We start from the raw sequence: 17006 nt of genomic DNA, 5'->3' as shown, positions 1-17006 counted from the left end.
TACAATGAACGTGTGTTATAACCAAACAAAAATAGTTTGTAACCACAAATAAATAAATCATGAAAAACCAAAATATTTAAGAAATCATGCTAAAATACAATGTCAGTGGCACTTTCAAAGCCATTTGAAAATCATAGAAGACAGACTCACTTACCTGAATTCTCAACATAATGGCATTACACTCACTTTTTAAGGGAAATTCTTTTCCTTTTTGAATAATTTCCAAAGAGATCAAGAAAAGAATATTATGAGTGTGCATCCGTACTTTGAAAACAGATAAATTTACGATAAATTGTGTAATACATTATGGATTTTATAAAAGTAAATAAATTTTAAAAAAATCACAATTATAGATAAATCAGACTAAATAAGAATGACCTTTAATATAGAAAGTGTGTTAAAAGTACGCTATTTTCGTTTAGTAAAATTGAAATCGTGTTGGAACAGTGTGGCAATATGGCTGGAGTTTACTTTGAACTCTGGTAGTCACTGGAATTGTTCCTAAAGCAGACAGAATGATGGAGTTTGTGGAGAAAAGGAATGAGGATAGGTTGCATCTCTACCTTCTCTAATCAAACAAACCACTCGCCACGAAAAATTAGCTGGATGTAATCTGTGCATGATTATGTAACAGTATTTATTACTATTAATATTCTAGAAATTACTGAGTACTGTTAAGGGAAATGTTCTAAATTGTAGATATCTGCTATGCTGGCATGACTTTAATTTGAATAAAAAACAACTAAATGAATTAACACTAAACTAAGTCATTTTAATATAGGATGATTTCGTTTTAAATACCAAAATCGTGCTTCCTCCGGTTTCATTAAAAGAAACTCGCGTGGTTACGAAATTATGTCTATTTAGTACGACTTACTCGTAAGTAAGGTTGGCTATAAATTGTATTTTTTTAATTTTAGATATAATAAAATAGATTGAATTTATAATTTATATTTATTTTAATTAGATTTATTTTATTGGTTCTGGTCTGTATTCGACGTGGGGACTTCAGTTGATTTTTGCCTTGAAAAAACATACCATTACTAGCTTATCATACTAGTTATACCTTAAAAAAACAGACCTAGCTTTACTGGAAGCAAGATTATTTGGCTTGCCGTTGATCTCTATAAAGTGATAGAAATAAAAAAAAAATAGTTCAGAAATAAAACTTCAGTAACCAGAGAAACTAAAAACAAGAACAAGTCCACCACAGTTATGTAAACTAATCTATACTGATCTACGCTGCCTCGTGGCACAATTCGATCGTCTCAGTGTAATATACAAAAGTACGTATGCCTGACTTCCTTCAAAGTGAGAGAAATTAAAGTAGTTTACAATGAAACAAACACAACAAACCTTGCACCACGAGAAGAGAAAAATTTAAACTCGTTAGATGATACACCAAAATGATAAAAAAAGACAAGACAACCGCCCAAAGTGGCTTTAATCAATAACTCACATCCCTTATCTCAATGAAGCTGCAATCCTCACGTTTCTATGTTTGAAAGAATGCAGAACAAGTTGAAAGAGTGTGATCAATCAGAAACACTGATAAAAATCTCTCTAACACTGTACACGCGCGGGCCAAAACAATAAAAAGGACTATAAAAGAGATGCTGAGCTATTTTTCCACGAAAAAGATGATCTCCGCCCTGGGATTAGGGGTGAGAAGCTAAGCCCAAACATCTCCTTGAGGGCCTTGCCCCTCTCCCAAAACCTCACTAACTTGGCAACTATTGTAGCACTTTGCATTACGTGGTTAATATCATTTTCGCTCCACAAACGGTTCACTAGCTGCATTCTCCTGCGCTTTGAATCCAATGAAATGCCCCACTCCTCGTACAGCCTTATTCTCTCCTTATCGGAAAGCCTCCTCTGCATAAGCTTCACAAGCATTCCTCTTTCTCGCCGAAGTGCTTTCACGCTGTATCCCCAACCAAGCACAAACATGAAATGAAATACACTAGTTAACAAGTTAACCTCCATGGTGCAAGGAAAAGCAATAAACTAAATCAAGCATAAGTGAATCAAATCAACAAAACAGGCAATAGCTTTTTGTAGGGGATTATGTGTGTATAAATAATCATATGATCTATTTCTCAACATAAGTGTCAGAATGTTTAATGTAGAAAATTTTTCGTTGGTCGTATTGGCCAATATGCCCATTTGGATTCCGAATAATACAAGAAACTGAAATGCATACAGAAGTGACAGAAAGAGAGAACAGAACCTTGAAGCTAGTGTGATTGTCTGACTATTTCTCACAGACTGGTTCCCATCAGAAAATGTTTCTTTTAGGAAGGATAGTCTTCTAAGTTCTACCTCCATGTAAATGGAGTCTGTTGGATCACCCCTGAACAAAAGAAAGAAGTAGGTCCTGTGGGTCAATGGTACACAGCATGATTGCCACAGTTCAATTATCTCCTTTTGCTGACTCATGAATTGCAGAGACCAATCTAAAGGAGTTCCAGGTGTCTCTAACATCGGATCCACACCTACATCTTTCACGTTCCTCTTTCTTCCTGCCTCGTGGTCCTACAATTCAGAAAAGCGTATTTTTTTCAAAAGCATCGAGATTAAAATAATGACCTTCAAAAATTCAGAAATTTAATCATCAAATGGAAAGTTGTATGAAATTATGAACAGCAGTAACACATGTAATTTTCAGCACATAGATATAATCATGTTAACTCCTTATCCATGCCTGTTAGTATCAATATACAAATCTTGTTACAGTGGAAGCTGGAGTTTCTCCTACCACTTTCTATTGAAAAGGCAGAACCTTCCATAATTAAATGACAGATAAGGAAATTCCTACTAAAGTATTTGTTGTAAACACTACAATCTAAAAGTCATATATTTGCCCTGATAAAGATTATCAGTTTATCTGTTATCTGCATGAATGTGAGTGATCAATATTGCATAAATAGTAAACAGTCTCCCATACTTAGGAAGAGAAAATTAAAAGATCTGTAATACTAAGGAAAATAACGACTTATTCTCACCTGACCATCAACAAGCTGCTTTTCATATTCTTGTTTGACCATTTCTTTCATCCCAGCAACAAAAGTCTGGATGCTAGCAATATCCTCGTCAGCAGATGTTCTGATGCTGCACGCTCTAAGATCATCCACAGAAAGACTTCCCGTGGAAGACTGAGAACCATTCCTTAACAATTTTATGGAACCATCATAATTTAATGGAGGAAACTTCCTCCGCAAACCATCTGGTCTTCCAGGGAATCCTTTGTCATATCCATTGGCTGGAGTCCTCTGTATTTCTCCCATTGACTCCGGAGAACCAGTCATGTGATACTCCGTACAACTCCAGCTTCTAGTTAATTGAAGATTCCTATAATTTGACATATTTTCTGACATGACCTGTGGAGATTGCTCATCAGGGGAAGGACATACGAGAGAATCAATGGTTGACTGTACATCATGCAGCCTCTGCTCCAGAAGTGTTGAATTTTCTTGGATCTGACTGTCTCCAGCATCTTCATTCAAATGTGAAGATATTTCCTGGCTTGTTCCACTTTCCTCTCCAGATATTGCTGAAGTTAACTCCCCATTGTCAACACATCGAACTTCCTTGCAGTAATCTTCAGTGTCTTCTGTACAACCAAAAATAGATAACAAATGATTGGATCTGATGCAGTTCCACCAAAGAATATCATCATTATTATCAAACTATGTACACTGCAGGCATATATATGCAAGGACCTACCATCAGGATTACTTCCACTGTCTCCGTCATTATAACGAGGGTTGTTGAACTCTCTGATGTGTGTATTAGGACGATGAGGACCACAAATGCTCGATGACTCTGATACTGAACAGTCATCATCCCATATATCTTCCCCTTCCTGCACATTCAGATTAATGATTAATAATGCTGGCCCGAAAAATGCAATCTCAATTCAGAGGCACGACATCAAACATGTAACAAATCACGAAATAGACACTACTTTTTCCGATATCTGCTCCTTTCCGACCATGCGCAGCAAATCTTCAACCCTTGATTGAGCAAGGTCACGTTGCTTAGTTAGCTCCCTAATTTCCTTCTCCATCTGAATAATTAAAATTCATATCATGAACATGCAAGGAGCAAAGAAAACACAGAAATATTAACATGCATGAACCTAAAAAATATTTCATTTAATATCAATACAACTATATGAAAGATATCGAATTTTTTTCCCAAAAAACAAGGCTACTAACCCATATAAAATGGCTAAATTCAAGTGTTTCCAGGGAGAGTGACACATGTTGAAAACATGAACGGTAAGATATATTTAAGAAAACCCTGCTCTATCGAAAAAAAAAAAAACGAGGCAAACAAATCCATTTGAAGTCTATTCTAAGGTTTTGCAATCCTTCTTAAAGATAGGATACATAAATTCACAGGGCGGTATTGGTCAAGAACACAAGTAGCCAGAAAAGAGAGGTGAATACACAAGATATGCCCACAATCAATACAAACATTATAGCACAAGAATTCAAACAGTAAATTATACAACCTTCTCTATCTGGATATCTTTCTTTCTCAACAATGTTGCATAATCACAATTGGCAGTAACGGGACCAGGAGTTTTCAACTCACTCTCCAATCTAGCCACCTCTTTCTGCAAATGCTTTACCAAGGCCTTATCAGACATCACGACATTAACCTGTGCTTTAGTGGTAACTTCTTTTGCACAACAAGCAAAGAGAAGTGTGTTTCTGGTCTGATCAACATGACTTCGTGCAGGGCTCAAAGTGCAAATGATAGCCGTCCTAGCATTTCCACCCAAGCAAGGCTGCAGTATACGTGTCAACTTGGAATCTCTGTAATTGATGTGTCCATGTCTTCCGTTACTGCATTATTCACATCAAGTCAATGGATTTATTAAACAGTTATGGGATAGCTCCTGCGTCAAAGTTTTGAACATACAGAAGATTTCTAGTGTAAAGATACCTCCAATTAGCCACAGATACAAACTAATCTGCCTTCCTCTTTCTCACAATTTCTCAACGATGAATGAAATAAACATAATATTAACTAGATTTCATCTCTCTAACTGAAGAGTTTCAGATGTATAAATTAACTAAAGAGGCTACCCTAATTCTTTATATATAGAAACGCTATCCTACTATGACATTATAATAGTCTAAGTTCCATATAGAAAACCAGGCAACCTTATAGCCAGAAGGTTATAAAGAAAAACTAGAATAATATGATTAAGCAATAATAAAATTAAAAGTCATGGGAAGAGGTGAGATTAAATAAATTTGATGTAGATTTTCTAACCAAATTAGAAACTGCATAAATAAGGAAAGCCCCATAAACTGAGGAGTTAGTAGACAACCTAAGCTTGCGAATAACTGTTCCAAGAGTAAGTAAACTCCGGTTTATATGACAACCTTCTTTTAGTCTCATCCCAGCTGATGATGCCTGAGATGCACGCTCACTCCCTGCCAAATCAACAAAATTCTGCAGAGAAACAAAAAAAAAATTTAACTATAAAAGCTTTGATAATGACCACAATAGGAGGGGTATTTTAAAGAATGTAAATCATACCACACTAGCTACTAGGGTGGCTGAGTTGCCTTTGCCTAGGAATTCCCTGGCAGAACTTTCCATTGTCTGAAATGTTGCAACTCCGTTAATGGAAGTCTATCAGCAAAAAATATTAAACATGAAAGGGGAAGGCACATACCAATCTGATAATTTGGTGAGATCTAGAACTCTTTTCATTTAAGTATGTCTCTCCCACCTGCCTCTGAGCTGCAAGAATAAATAAAGTAAGCAATACAATAATGCCTACTATTGACTACCCTGTAACAAGAAAACTAAGCAAAGTCTTTTACTTTTACCTTCACTTAAGGCTATAAGCTCTTTTAAATGTCCCCAGTCTCGAAGAGTCTCCTCTGTGAGTTTCTCTAAAATGGGGCCTCTCTGATTTGAAAACAATGAATCATTAAAACAACAGTTGATTATGCAATATTTTTCTATGACACTTTTATCCAATATAAAGGCACTATTCACCTCTGGATCATCACGTAGCCTAAGAGGAGTGTTGTCCGTACTGAGGAGGTCCCGAACAATTTCATTGTAAATTTCAATTGCTGAGAACTTCAATATAAATGCTCTTTCTTCATGCTAAAAAGGTTAAAGTTATCTTGTCAACAGCACTTATTAATAATATTATAGGCTCTGGTGGAGAATGATAGCCAAGAATTAAACAAGAATATATATCAATACAATAGTATAGTTACCCTCTTTATATAGTCAAAAATATCAGCAACAGCGTATTCGGTTATTCCAACCATCGTATATGTCTTTCCACTACTTGTTTGCCCATACGCAAAAATACTGGCTGAAAGAATATATAATACCTATATTAATCAAGATGGGCAATGAGTACAAGAAACTAGCCATCATGAGAATATATACTCACAGTTAATTCCACCAACAACTGAAAGAGCGACTTCTTTGGCTCCTTCCTCATATACCTGCCTTGTGGCACAATCACCCCGAAATACTTTGTCTATCACCAATAATAAAAGCCGATCAAAAAAAAAATCACCAATGACAAAAAAAGAAAAGTTTAGAAACATTCCGCCCATAATCAATGGATTTCCAGTTCGATGTCTTTATTAAAAATTAAAACTTGTAAAGGATATATCATACGACAAAAACTAGGCAAAATGCAATATAAGCATAGTAATACTACATTTAAAAATTAAAGTTTAAACAAAAGTGGGATTGACAGTTAGCAAGTGGTGCTAATTCATCCACCAAATGTTTGCATCAAAATTAATTATTTTCCAAAGTTGGGCCACGCAAATTAGGAAAAAAGTGCATTACCGCAGAATTGAGTCGACGCAATCCAATCCTAAACTAATCGAAATGTAAAAATAACTAAATGTCTTTCTTTCTTCAGGTAAGGGAAAGAGATCCCGATGGCGTTTAGGACTACATATTTACCAAATTCAACCCGAGTTAAGTCCTGGGTACTTTGTTAATGTCAATGTAAACCTGAAACTGAATAACTCAGTTTCAATGGCAACAAAAAATCCAAATAATAAAGCAACATTTAGATTAAAAAAAAGGATTTGCTTACCAAATGTGTAGGCACTTGGAAATGTGGATCCCTCACGAAGTGTGTTCCGATACAAGATGGTAGTATCATTAATGCATTCCCAGTCTGCTGATTCATTAGCAGCAATCTCCTTCTCGTTCAGAGGCCTCAGCCTTATTGACACAAGAATCTTCTCTTCGCGGCCACTCACTCCTTGAATCTTCTCCCATTTCAGCAGCTCTTCTCCGGCGATAGCTCCCATGTCTCGCTTTACCCGATGTTTTCTCCGACCCAATTAACAAGCTAAGAAGACCTCAGAAAAAGCCCATGACTCCTAAAAGTGGACAAGTGGGTTGGTTGATTATTAAAGCTATTGATTATTTCCCAAAATGCAAGCATATAAAAGAAAAGAACAGAGAGTTTACAAAAAATACTAAGCCCCTAACTAAATGCAAGAACATAATCACAATTCATAATCATGAAATGACCAAACTCAGAAAAGGTAGCCACCCGTTAATTTCGGTTGATAAATAAATACTCGATAACAGCAATAGCGAGCTAACTATAGATTATATTTATATCCAACCAACGAAAAAAAGACCAAGGCAATACAGAATGCTAACTAATTACGCTTTAATCATCAGTAAACTATCGGCGGTTGGCAACATATCACGACCTAAAAGACTTCTGTTTAAAGAGAGATGATCAATCATGATTTTAGTTTAGTCCGATTAAAGGACATACGGGTCTTTTACTTTTATTCTTTGGTACTAAGCTTCATAGGGAGAGAAGAATAAAGAAGAAGGAGCGAGGGAAAAGAAAAATTAAAAAGAAAAAAGAGCTGGCTGGGGCCAAACAAAGCATAAAAAGCGAGGTTCCCTTTTTTATTAATCCTTCCTTCAACAATGAACCAATTGTAATGTAACAATAGAAAACTTTCAACAGCAGCGACCCTGATAACGCTTGAGAACGAAGTAACAGAGTTTTACATAATAATAAATATGAAATTGACCCTGAACTGGTAGTTTTGCACAGCACAACACACAACACACAACCTGGTCCCCAACCAACAGGAAAACAAGGCCATCCTTCCTTTTCAGTTTTTTAATCCTTCTCTTTATTTTCACTTCTGGCCAATTAACAAAAGCATCACAAACACTCACTCTCCCACTCATTCTCATACACATCATATTTTGCAAACCAAGGGATTTTCACCTCTCAACCTCTCTCCGTCCTTTTCGCCACATCGTAACAACGATAACCTAATTCACATTCACAGCACAACGTAGCTTATTTACGAATCTGCAACAACCTCTACTATTTTTTGCAGCTGCTTTATCTGTGATCACACTTCAGAAATAGGATACGAACCGAAATAGAAACAATTTATCATCTCCGCTTCTATCAAACAAATGCCACGTTGATTCACAACAAAGTGCTCCAAATCACCTCGAGTGAACATTTTGGAACTTAGCAAGTATATTCTTCTTCATTCGCCGGCACAAGCCACAACGTAGCGTTAGTAACAATCAGATTCTGTTAAAAAAAAGAAAAAAAAAACAGAGCGAGAACAGTAATCGAGAACAAAAAACATACTCGGTGCGGAATAGAACAGTGTGAATCCGTAACAACTTCACTTTACGAATCACGAACCGCGATCTGAAACAGAACGCAATGCGACTAAGAGAGACTATTCGGTTGCTTCCTCTCTCTCTCTCAGAGTCTGAAGCTCACACGCATCATAGTTGAGAATGGACCAGCGGGCGCGTAAATCTGATGCGGTGTCAACTTCTTCCATCTCTCTGTTTTTATTTTTATTTTTATTTTCTTCTCATTTTTTTAATTTGACTTTTAGTTTTATTTGCTTACTGTGGTGGGAAGAGAAGGTAAATGACGAATGTGTCCCTGCTTTTTGCCCATGAATTCTTGTCCCCCACTCACGTGTGGGAGGGGCATTGGAGTATTTAAGAGTGAAGGTGAGAGCGGTTGTCACCCAAACGCCGCCTAGGCACGTGCGGAGTGTGGAGAAAGCGGTTGCGATTCTACCCACTAGCGTTAATGTCTTAATGACTGTGTTTGAGAAACCGTCCACACGGATAAAGATCCAATCTCGAGAATCCACACGTTTGGAAGTTTGTGTCTAACGGTCACTACAGTGAATAAATAAACTACTGTAGCACTTGCTCCATTTGTTTATTTATTAATGAACGAGTTTTCTATTTTATGTGTGATAATTGTTTAATTAATAATAAATTTGTTTAGCTTCATTTATGGCAGAAAAATACTCTCAAACCCAATATATTTTTAACGGAAGACATTTATCACGAATAAAGGAAGACTTGTGTTTGAAGAGATATTGCACCCATCTTTATATATTTAATTATAACCAAACTAATTTCGTATTGAATAAATATAGTAATTAAGTTTGTTTCATATTTTTGTTTTCATAATAATGTATAGTATGAGTCTCGCCCCGGTTCAATATAAATTAGTTGGATTAACTCTCATTTAGATTATTGAATAGATTCAACAGAATAATTTGTAAAATAAATAGAGTTGTATAATCTTATAAAAGAATATGAACAAAGATTGAACTGCAATTAAATTAATAATAAATAAAATATCATTATAGTTTGTATAAATAAAGAGTTTATATGAGATATATAAATAGTTTGTATTTAATACCAGAATGAGTGAATCATTTTCAGAATTATTTTTTTTGCAGATATCATTTGAATCTTTGCTAACAAAAAAATAGTACTCAATCGATCCAATAAACAAATAATATTCAATTAATCCAACAGAAACACATAATTTTTTTGAAATTATATTTATTGGGTGAGAATAATATGTAAGTTGAGAATGGAATATTTTCAAATATATTAATGGTTAATAAGATTTAAATTTTGAAAATTAGTTGCCTTTAGGTTTATAAAATGTTTTTTTTATCATGTTTAAGATCTGAAAGAGTTTTGATAATTTATCTCATACAACATCAAGTCTTTGTTTGTTTTAATTATGTATCATTTTGGTTTTAATTTTTTAGTTGTTGAATCGTGGATATAAAATATCTATTGGTTTCATTAATAACGAAATAAGATTTTTCAAGTGATTTTTCTTATTTAATAGTTATATTAACTACTAAATATCTTAACATCATCACAACAAAAATATTATTTGTACTATTGGTTCACCTTTTCTTACGATAATAAAAGTTAATAAAATTATTATTATTATTATTATTATAAATTAAATATAAATAAGTTTTCTAAATTTATTGTAAATAAATTTTATTTGTTTTATTAGTAAATAATATAAATTATTATTATTATAAATAGTTTTTATTTAATTTAATTTATAATTAAAAAATGATTAAATTTAGAAAAACAATCAGATTGAAAAAAGAAAGTTTAAGTTGAAACAAACAATAAAATTGATAAAATAATTATTTTGATCTAAAAAATTTTATTTAAAGAGTAAATTTGATTATTTTAATTTAAAAAACTTTTTATTTAAAATATATTTTTTGTAAAATAAATAGAAACAAAAAATTATATATATATATATATATATATATATATATATATCTTTGGGGTGTTTCAATAAAGTAATTTACCCAACAACTAAAACTCTGAAAATTTTAATAAATTGAATCTCGTCTATAGAGAGTTTTTGATCACCAAAAAACTTTACATAATTCAATATTTTTATAGAATGTCACATGGGTTTAACTAGTTCAAACTCAATTTTTTTTCATTTCTTATAAATGACATGAACCATTTTATTCCAAAATAACGTAAACTTGAATAAATATAACTCAATTGAAATGTTTTGACTTTTTACTACAAAATACACAATATATTCAAATAATTTTAATATATATAATAAACACAATTCGTTCATAAAATCAAACATTATAACCACGTCACTTTTTCATCTAAATGATCTGTCTTAAGATATTATGAGAATTTAACAAATTTCTCTTACCTATCAAGGTCGGCTTGCCAAAAATTTAGTTTCAAACTTACTTTAAGAAAAATTTCAGTCGTATTTGATTTTGGTTACAAGGCACTCAATTTATAATTTCACATAAAACACATACATACTAATATTTTAATAACTAGTGACCAAAAAAGTATTTATACTATATTTTTTTTTCTCAAATTTGAATAAAGATTTGATTATTAAGTGTTTATTTTCTTTCATGATTTTTATAAGTGTGCAAATATGTAAATAGAACTCCATCATTCATTCGTTTTTCACATTATCACATTAATTATAGAGCTTTGGCACGTTCGATTGAGATTAGGGTTGTGTTTGTTTATCTATCTTGTGACATGAAAGCTACGTCTCTTTGGACTTACGATAATCAGAAAAAAAAATATAAAATCAGTCTTATCTTCATTTCGAATTAATATTTAAATTTCTGCCTTGTAGTAACATGTCCCATAAATACTTACGGATCTCGACGAATAATAGGGAGTTAAAAATAATATAATTTTTTTATCTAATATCCATATAAATAGCATTCCTTTTCTACCCTCTACAATATAATATATTTGGGTTTCTCTTATTATTTTACATATGAATAGATGATATTAAATAATTACACATTTTTTAATCATCAAAAACACTATCATCTGACTTTATTTTTGAAAAAAAAACTTTAAAAACAAAAGTTTAGTTACAGGATTTGGAGACCAAGGTCAACCTATTTCAAAGAAACTCTGCCACCATTCACAAGTTAAAGTAGAATTAAAAAAGATTTGACACTTCCAAGACATACAGGTACCTCTTTAAAAACGAGTTTAAATATATTTTTTTGTAAAATTGATTTAAAATAAAAAGATTATTTTTCTCTATTTATATTTTATAATATCTTTGCATTTTTAACGATGAATTTGAGAAAGAATGACTTAATGAATATGATGAGACAAGAGAGAAAAAAGTAACATTGTTTATTTTAAGAGACGGAAGAGATAAAAAAAAGTAAAATTATTTACTGTAAGGGATGAAGAAGTAAATGGAAAGAAACTTGAAAATAAAATTTGTAAAAATTTATAAATAATTTGATGAATGTGATGAATAAAAATAGATAAAATGGTTAGATTCTAATTTTAACTTTATAGATTAAAATTAATATAAAATAAAAATGCTTGATAAATAGCAAACACAGCATTAGTATTTCATCTCATTCATATTAATTATTCAAAATGCTTGATAAATATAAGAAAGTTAACATATAAAACACAATTACTTTATTTTCTTTGTGATGGTTCTTTTTTCTCATTCATAAATAACTAAAACAAATAAATGCTTAGTTTATTATGATTAACATTATATTGATTACCAGGTAGAAAATCACACCTTGATTACAGGAAGTTTGAATTATGCTTTAATCTGTACAATGTTACAAAGTCAATGGTAGTAATAATTGTCATTCTCTCTCTCCAATGGACTGCTTCAAACCTTCATAATTTTCTCCATTTCGTGTTTGGAACTTACAACATCATTAAGCACACGAAAATGATGTCCCTTTCTAAAAAAGCCATTAATCATATAATTACAAAGGGTACCCTTCTAATTTCATTTGAATCGTAGACTTACTTACATTGATTATTCATCGTGTCTTTTTCATGTTTCTATGTGTAAGTTTTCAGCCTTTACAAATCAATGAAATTTGGAAAATATGCCGCTAGCAGTTAAATTAATTTATTATGTCTTGGATTGCAAGTTAGAGTTTACGTATGTATATGATAGGAACAATTATTAACAAAAGTACACCTATGAAAATATTTGGCTTTATATCTATGATGTTTTTTTTTTATCAGCAAAAAATAAAATTAATAGAAAATATTTGGCGTTGCTCTAACTATTCTACGTAAAGACAACGTTCACATTTTCTAATATCCTTTAAAAACTCTCTAAGGTAATATAGCATTAAACTAAAATTCTACAACAAATTGTACAGCAGATTTTTACCAAAAAAATGGCAAAAATCTAAGTCCTTTGTGTGGATATTCCTGAGAGAAAATCTATTCCAAATTAAAAAAAAACTTAAAACTAAAATATTATCTCAAATATTTCTTAATATTGATCTTTTTTTTCCTAATATCTTGCGTCTTTCTTAATTCATGTATTATCATCTATTTTCGTATAAAAATAACAATATATATATATATATATATATATATATATATATATATATATATATATAGAAAATAAATTATAAACTTAAATATAAAATTAAATTACTAATTAAGCCGTATAAATATTTATCTATTCAACCCTTAATGATACTTTTCTCTTGTTAGAATATGTATTTTATGTTCATTCTTTTTATGAGCAATCTTCACTACTTTTTGGCTTAGGTTCATTTGATTGATTTCCAATTTCATCCGCAAATTAAGTCCACCTTCCACACAATGACAATGAGACCACAACTACATTTGATTTAACTTGAAAAGTGATTCTCAAAGAATTCATTATTATATGACTTAGCATAATCAATTGACCTATAATTATTAAATGACATTAAGGTCCAATCAAAAGCAACCTAAAAACTTGTGGGTTAAAGCTTTTAGGAGAGGAAGAAAAAAAAAAGAGGTGTTTGGCATTTGGTGACATAATGAATAGTTGAACATAGCATGGCATTGATTATAAGCACGTTGTAAAGTGGCAACAAAAGCCGAAAAAGAAGACTGCACAAATTTGGTACGGTGTTGGATTTGCGAGAAGAGTCAAAGACAACTCTTCTATTTTGGTCTTGCCTTGCACGCGTTTCTATCATTTTATGGGCCCTTTGCGTTTTATACTGTCTCAACAATTTTCTCCTCTTCTTTAAATCATTAATTAATTCTTTATTTTCTTCTCACATTTACAAATAAAGTTAAATTCAACTAAATTAATGTATTATTGTTTCTAGGACCGAGTAATTTTACAAAACACAATTTTACACATTCACTCCTTCACTCCTTCACCGTTGGTTAGCTATCTGTTCTTAATTTAAATTTTTCTTCGTCTAAGTTAAGGAGTATATGTTAAAGGTATTTTGATGTTTAAATTAGTAAATAAAAATCGAAACAAAATCTTAAATTCACAATAAATGCAATCACATATTTTTTTATCTTTCACCTTTATTTATAGTTTTTAATATAAATCTAAAATTAGTAGAATGTTAATCATCGTCCAATCAACCCATGACACTAATTGATACTTATCTCTAATCATGATTTTTTATGTTTCTTAGAAAATACTTTTGTTACTATGATTCATACTTTATCGGATGACCTTTGTTTTTGAATGTTTAATGTAATGAATTGTCAGCTACTCTTCATGATTGTCCAGTTATACAGTATAATTATAGTTATTATTTTATTGATGTAAGTTTGAAAAAAATTATAGTGCCATCATTACTTGCTTTTTTTTTCTTGTTTGGAAATTTGTAGATGTTTCTATGTTATGAGTTTTGTAAAAAAAGTAAAAATTTATGCCTAATCTTAAATTAACGATAAACCGCTCCAAAGTTTAGGAGTGAATAAATCCATAACTAAGACCTTTTACATTAGCACATGCAAAAAAAAAAAAAGTGTTAAAGGAGAGAAGCAGAACAAAACTTGGATTAAAGTGGAAAGAAATTTCCTTTAGTAAAGACTGTGTTGCATGTGTTTTTGTGCGTTGGTTGTTCATGTTTTTGTCAGATGCAGCCTTTTCTCTTACATTATCAAAACGCTGCAACATTTCGCAATTTCCCCTCTTTTCTTTCAGATCTTCGAATCAATCTCGGCCTTTGAGTAAAGTGATGCATATATAACACCTTCGATTTTAATTCCATATCTAATTTGTTTTAGAAAAATAAAAAGATAAATAATAAGGGTGTTAGAAGTTAGTAAAAATGGTTAGGAATGATTATATTAGGTGTTGTTCATAATTCTGCATAAATTCGACAGAATTATGCAGTTTCGCAACTGATAACCGTTCGGTTATGTGTTGTTGAGCGTTCGGTTTTGGTGTTCGGTCTTAAGTAGAGTTCAGCCTTAGTGTTCGGTCTTGTTAGCGTTTGGTCTTAGTGCTCGGTTTTAAGTAGAGTTCGGCCTTAGTGCTCGGTCTTGGTAGCCTTTGGTATTAGTGGATGGTCTCTCAGGTAGCGTTTGGTCTCTTAAGGAGAGTTCGGTCTCTTAAGTAGCGTACGGTCTTAGTGGGTGGTCTTGGTAGCGTTCGGTCTTAGTGGATGGTCTCTTAAGTAGCGTACAGTCTTAGTGGGTGGTCTTGGTAGCGTTCGGTCTTAGTGGATGGTCTATCAAGTAGCGTTCAGTCTCTTAAGTAGCGTTTGGTCTCTCAGGTAGCATTCAGTCTCTTAAGGAGAGTTTGATCTCTTGAGTAGCGTTCGGTCTCAGGTAGCGTTCAGTCTCTTGAGTAGCGTTCAGTCTCTTGAGTAGCGTTCAGTCTCTTGAGTAGCGTTCAGTCTCTCTTAGTGAGCGGTCCTGAATAGTGTTCGGTCACTCTTCAGTCTTACCATTTATGGACCGTTCGGTCCTGTCCTTTGGGAAGTGAGATACCGTTCGGTCTCCACCATTCACAGGGTGTTCGGTCTTGCCCATTATGTGTTGATGTTTTCTGTTCGGCCTATATTCCTATTGATTCCAGTTGCTTTAAGGGTTTATGTGTGCATTAACATGTTGGTGTTAAAGTGGAAAGTATTAGTATTGGACGTAATTCCATGATCCTTAAGGGGGGATACATGGTGGTGCCCTTTCAGTGTGTTTAGAATGATTTGCATGGTAGCTCAGTCTTGGGGGTTTTCCTAACGCTCCAATGGTCTTTTATTCTCAAGTAGAGAGGATTGATCCATGTGGTGAGGAGTAGCAGAAAGTCCTAGTCTTGGGTGCTTCTAGTATGGCCCAAGGTGAGTGATAACGGACTAACCTCGTGAGTGTGGTAGGGGAAACCCATTGGCAATGACTTTGCAAAGCAGTAAAAGCCACCACGAGTGCATAACCCGCCATAGCTCGACAATCATTCTAAGTCCGGACGAATCAAGTTTAAGTGCAACAAGTCATGTTTGTATAATATAGTATATTCGTCTTTACTTGCATGTTGCCTATGACTGTTATAACATGATTTTTATATCTAGCTCACCCTTGCTTGTGTGTTTGTATTTGCTTGGGCATGCTTTCTTTTTGCAATGATCATCCACTTGGATATGAGCAGAGATAGATGAGGTGCCTCTAAAGCAGGCTTTGGAGGAAGATGATGTTGCTGCTTAGTCTCCTTATGATTTTATCAGTCATTCCTTATCTTTTGAAATACTCTAGTATGCTTAAGTTTTAAATTCTGACTCCTTATCGGATGACTATACGCTTAACAAACTTTATTTATAGTCTACTCTAACTGTTCTCTTTTATTTAAATGTGGACTTATGTTATATGCTTCTATATAATCTGGGATGCTATATTAATCATCATATATAAATATTATTCATTTTAAAACAAAATTTCGTCATGATTTTCCTAATTTCATGTGCTTTCAATAGTTCCTTTTTCACTGGATCCATAAGTTAGAAACCCACAAGAAAAAATGGTTACAATTTTTCTATCTGCAAACCCACAATTTTTCTCAGTCCTTAATATATACAAAACGCATCATAGTCAATTGAAAATCAGATTTCTGGAACTTATAATTCAAGATATTTTCAAATTGAACTATCTAGAATATTTTATTAATCATATAATTCGAGATAATCATATTATGAATCAAGTAGTTCAATACCATGTTTCAAATTATGCAGTACATAATTACATAATTTTAATGTAGATTATGAAATTTGAAATATTGTTCTAGATTATTTAATTTGAAACCATAATTTAGATTGTGTAATTATATTTTAAACTGTGTAATCTTATTTTAAATTGCTTGATAACATTCCAGATTACGCAATCATATT

General features: G+C 32.5%; 1 protein-coding gene across 7 annotated transcripts; it reads right to left on the bottom strand.

Annotated features, from left to right (window-relative positions):
• Nucleotides 1-1250: 1250 nt before the first annotated feature.
• LOC124825794 (kinesin-like protein KIN-7E) lies at nt 1251-8904 on the bottom strand. 7 transcript variants are annotated; one of them, XM_088109007.1, is made up of 16 exons: nt 8660-8904; nt 7694-8550; nt 7106-7397; nt 6440-6529; nt 6258-6358; nt 6028-6141; nt 5856-5937; nt 5699-5766; nt 5560-5625; nt 5348-5472; nt 4520-4856; nt 3968-4069; nt 3727-3865; nt 3006-3610; nt 2231-2535; nt 1251-1924 (listed from the first exon to the last, which is right to left on the bottom strand). In XM_088109007.1, exons 3-16 carry the CDS (start codon nt 7323-7325, stop codon nt 1603-1605), a joined length of 2676 nt encoding a protein of 891 aa, XP_087965133.1. In that variant the 5' UTR covers nt 7326-7397; nt 7694-8550; nt 8660-8904; the 3' UTR covers nt 1251-1602. The 7 variants fall into 7 exon arrangements, with proteins under 7 accessions (XP_087965133.1, XP_087965127.1, XP_087965130.1 ...); XM_088109001.1 differs by having other exon boundaries at nt 3006-3613; nt 8660-8899; XM_088109004.1 differs by having other exon boundaries at nt 3006-3613; nt 8376-8550; nt 8660-8899.
• Between the last annotated feature and the right edge of the window lie 8102 nt (nt 8905-17006).

The sequence above is a fragment of the Vigna umbellata genome, chromosome 3 (assembly GCF_029865625.1).
Source record: "Vigna umbellata cultivar VRB3 chromosome 3, Vumbellata_1.0, whole genome shotgun sequence".
Lineage (NCBI taxonomy): Eukaryota > Viridiplantae > Streptophyta > Magnoliopsida > Fabales > Fabaceae > Vigna > Vigna umbellata.
This window is presented reverse-complemented; position numbering and strand designations above follow the sequence as displayed.

Excerpts from the sequence above, each read along its gene's own strand:
- LOC124825794 (XM_088109001.1), bottom strand. The coding sequence starts at position 7,325 with ATGGGAGCTATCGCCGGAGAAGAGCTGCTGAAATGGGAGAAGATTCAA. Across the intron at positions 3,866-3,967 it reads AGGAGCAGATATCGGAAAAA|GAAGGGGAAGATATATGGGA; the intron begins GTAGTGTCTATT and ends CTGAATGTGCAG. Across the intron at positions 3,614-3,726 it reads CAGTGGAAGTAATCCTGATG|AAGACACTGAAGATTACTGC; the intron begins GTAGGTCCTTGC and ends TTGGTTGTACAG.